The 3,672-nt window shown below is 43.8% G+C and overlaps 1 protein-coding gene across 1 annotated transcript; it reads left to right on the top strand.

Annotated features, from left to right (window-relative positions):
• The first annotated feature begins 443 nt into the window (after positions 1-443).
• On the top strand, positions 444-2,842 carry LOC147606939 (large ribosomal subunit protein eL19y-like). The gene is made up of 5 exons (XM_086791579.1): positions 444-637; positions 1,864-1,986; positions 2,067-2,380; positions 2,466-2,518; positions 2,641-2,842. The coding sequence occupies exons 1-5, from the start codon at positions 526-528 to the stop codon at positions 2,663-2,665; spliced, it is 627 nt and encodes a 208-aa protein (XP_086647705.1). The 5' UTR covers positions 444-525; the 3' UTR covers positions 2,666-2,842.
• The last annotated feature ends 830 nt before the right edge of the window (positions 2,843-3,672 follow it).

Genomic DNA, 3,672 nt, shown 5'->3' with positions numbered 1-3,672 from the left:
GGGGGGAGAGGGTGTCAGCTCTGCACAAAGAAGCAGTGCTAACAATGTGATAAGCTCTTCACAAAGAAGCAGTGCTAACAATGTGATAAGTCACCCAACGAGTCATCCTCCACCGCATGTCCATTAGATGTATGGCCAGAAATATTAAATGTAGCACTTTACCTTGCATCCGAACTAAGGATACGTAGTTCACTCTACGTAACTAGACCTTATAAAAAAGGGGGATGTCAGCTCTTCACAAAGAAGCAGTGCTAAAGTCACACAATGAGTTATCCTCCACCGCATGTCCATTTGATGACTGGCCACTTAGGTGGGCGAGGAGTCTGCCCTGTCCATCTCCCAAAGAGTAACTAATGTGATCATGGGCCGGGCAATATTGGCCAAGTATGAAAGGGGCTAGAAACTTGTGAAGAGACTTTTCTGGGAGGCCCTGGTGTAAAGAGTCCTGTATTATGGTATTAGAACCCTTGTGTTTTCGCATTTTACCTTCTTCAACGATTAGGGTTTTCGCTGGTGCAGAGGGCGATGGTTTCACTCAAGCTGCAGAAGCGCCTGGCGGCCAGCGTGCTCAAGTGCGGCAAGCGCAAGGTCTGGTTAGATCCCAATGAGGTCAACGAAATCTCCATGGCCAATTCAAGTAAGTGCTTTGCCGCATGGTTCTATGGAGATTAGGATGTGCTACGTCTGCTAGGGTTTTCTGTGGAGGGCCTTTGCAGGTGTGTCCTTTGCAGGCGTGTTTGGTCTTCATGTCAAGAGATTAGAGCGGGATTGCTCGCAGTTCGGGTTTCTGCGTTTTGCTAAGACCGTCTTTCGTAGGGCTTGTTCTGCTGTTTACTGAGCTGATTAGGTCGACTCTGGGGCTCTTTGCTCTTTCGCTTTTGGGGTTTCTTTGACTCTTTTATGCTGCCTACACTCCGAGTATTTGTTTGGTTTGTTTAGCTTGCTCTCACTGGAGTGCTTCATTATATCTCTTTAGATTCGCGTTTGTTCAAGCTTCAGCCTTTTAAAATTACACTGCGTTGCCCCCCCCCCCTTTTCAGGGTAATTTCTTCGCTTTCTCCGCTGTAGGCCTGGTTTAGTTTCTCTAATTAGTCTGATTGATTTCAGAGCTCGAATAATCCCAAAGCTGCATTCTTCTCAGAAGTTCACTTCTATACGATCTCTCAATCAGTGCTACACTGCACCCTATAACTCCTTCCTTTTGACAAGGAGATGTGAATAAGTTTGGTCCACGTTTGCCAGTTTATGCTCACGGACACATGTGAAACTTTATTCACAAAATTCAGCCGTCTTTCGGCTCAGGCAGATTTCAATTGTGTATGAGATGTTGTCACGTGGGTACACAGTCCCTCACGTGTATGTTTTAATCAGATGCATCAAGTTCTTTAACTGTGAAGTTAGGCTTTTGGCACTGTTTGAAACCCCTCTGTAGTGCACGAGGTCTAAAATTCTATGCCTGTTCTCTAGCTGCCAAAGTTGTCATGGTGTGCACTGTATCAGTTTGAAACTGCAAGGGCTGTAGCCCAACCAAGGTCCTCGATCTCTCACTCACAACTGGGGTCAAGGATTGTCATTAGAGCAACTTGGTGCGTGCTGTATTTTCGGGCTTAATCTGATTGCAGTTTGGCCGACCCTACCGGCTTTTCACAATCATTGAGTATAGCTGCCTGTGATTTGTAAGGTTTTTAGGGTTGTGACAATCTGATGTATTACCATAGGAATGACATCATTGTGTGTACTTTTTATTGTTATGTATATGTATATGATTGATCATTATGTTCACTGTAACTGATTCTGTCTTTGTAGTAAGCGCAATGCCCCAGCTGTTCTTTCTTGATCCAATTTCTGATTTCTATGGGGCAGGGCAAAACATTCGCAAGCTTGTGAAAGATGGATTCGTTATTCGGAAGCCAACCAAGATTCATTCGCGGGCAAGGGCCAGGCGTGCTCTTGAAGCCAAAAGGAAAGGCCGTCATTCTGGATATGGTATCTTACCTTTTCTTGGAAAACTAGTTTTCTCAGCAAGTTTACAGCCAGGTTTCTTAGATGTGCTTTTTTTGTGGTAGGTAAGAGACGCGGTACGAGGGAGGCCAGACTGCCATCAAAAGTGCTGTGGCTGAGGCGTATGCGTGTTCTTCGTCGCCTATTGAGGAAGTACAGAGAGGCCAAAAAGATTGACAAACACATGTATCATGACATGTACATGAAGGTGAAGGGTAATGTGTTCAAGAATAAACGGGTGTTAATGGAGAGTATTCATAAGTCCAAGGCTGAGAAGGCCCGCGAGAAAACACTGTCTGATCAGTTTGAAGCTCGGAGAGCCAAAGGCAAAGCTATTCGTGAGAGGAAAAGTGCTAGGAGGGAGGAGCGATTGGCACAGGTTTGTTTTCTGTTCTGCATTAATAATTGTCCTAATGCCTTGTCTTAATTATGCTGATCAGCATGGATGGTCCTTGATGTTACAGGGACTGGGTACAGAGGCTGCCCCTGGTGCAACCGGAACTGGCGCTGCCCCTGAGTATGTATCATGCTTTTCAATTTTGAGCTAAAAAGTGTTTTTAATATTGAGGCTACTTTGAGTTGATGCTGAATGAATGTTCCAGAATCGTGTGTTTTTAATTACTCCATTGATGTGCACAGGGTTTCGAAGAAGTCCAAGAAATGAGCTGCAGTTTCGAAGAACTGTGAGAGGAGTTGCTCTTAGTAAAAAGTAGTTGAAAGGTTTTTGGATGAATTGGTTCATGTATCACCGAAATGGTTGTATGATTGGAAAGTCATTCCAGCACAAAATTGTTTCACAGTATGTGCTTTTTGTTTTAATGGATGTGCAACCTTGCAATGAGTTTCATGGTTCATGTGCCCAAGCTATTTCAGAAGTGGCCCAGACAGGAGTTTGGAATTTTGTTTAAAAATAGTATTTGCTTGGATAATAATCAATGCTTTTGATAGTGATGAAGGGATGTGGAGAAAGAATGCTTTAGAACTAATTTGTTCTAAAAAAGTTATATGAGTAGAAGACGCATAGGAAAAGGTGATTGAAGATGTGCTATATGAGCGCTCATGTAAAATCATGATTTTGTTAACTTTCAGAGGGAGTTTAATGCTTCTAGAGTGCATACATGGACCCTTTATGGAGGACCCTTTTAGGAACGGAGAATGATACTTTCTTGGCAGTGCATTTTTAAACCAGTATTGCAGCTCTCTGACATTATCCAGGAGGATGACATTTTAATGGCAGTGATCTGTCTTTTTGGAGGGAACTGCCTCCCTGTTACTGTGGAGATGTTGCCTGTGAGGGAAGAGATTTTGCAGTGCATTGTTCGTCTTTTTAGTGAGTAGTGCCATCTTTATGAATGTGGAGAACATATTGTATTTTGATTGGCTGTTTATCAATCCTGCACTAATGAGTTCTGGGAGTGGGAAGTTGTCCTAGTGAAAGGAGACAGAGAGATTGCGGTCCAGACTTGCCCTTCTCAGGAATGAAAGATGGTAGGGAGGGTCTGATCTTCAAAGTGCCTTCGTCATGTACGCAATGTCCTTTCAGCTTGACCAGTAATGTGCCCTGGTCATGTATGAGAGCAATGTCTTTAGAGACTCTGGACACGGAAGCAATTATATGGAAGGACATGCCTACCACTTGGTGTACCAATGCTGAAAGGGTTTCAGTAAGGG

The sequence above is a fragment of the Cibotium barometz genome, chromosome 56, assembly GCF_041138505.1.
Source record: "Cibotium barometz isolate CiBa-2024 chromosome 56, ASM4113850v1, whole genome shotgun sequence".
Taxonomy (NCBI): domain Eukaryota; kingdom Viridiplantae; phylum Streptophyta; class Polypodiopsida; order Cyatheales; family Cibotiaceae; genus Cibotium; species Cibotium barometz.
Note: the sequence above shows the minus strand (reverse complement) of the source record. Positions and strands in the feature narration are given on the sequence as shown.

What these genes read in the sequence shown, in the direction of transcription:
- LOC147606939 (XM_086791579.1), top strand. Translation starts at nt 526, where the DNA reads ATGGTTTCACTCAAGCTGCAGAAGCGCCTGGCGGCCAGCGTGCTCAAG. An exon ending in GGGAGGAGCGATTGGCACAG is followed by an intron (nt 2,381 to 2,465) that starts GTTTGTTTTCTG and finishes TTGATGTTACAG; the next exon opens with GGACTGGGTACAGAGGCTGC. An exon ending in GGAACTGGCGCTGCCCCTGA is followed by an intron (nt 2,519 to 2,640) that starts GTATGTATCATG and finishes TGATGTGCACAG; the next exon opens with GGTTTCGAAGAAGTCCAAGA.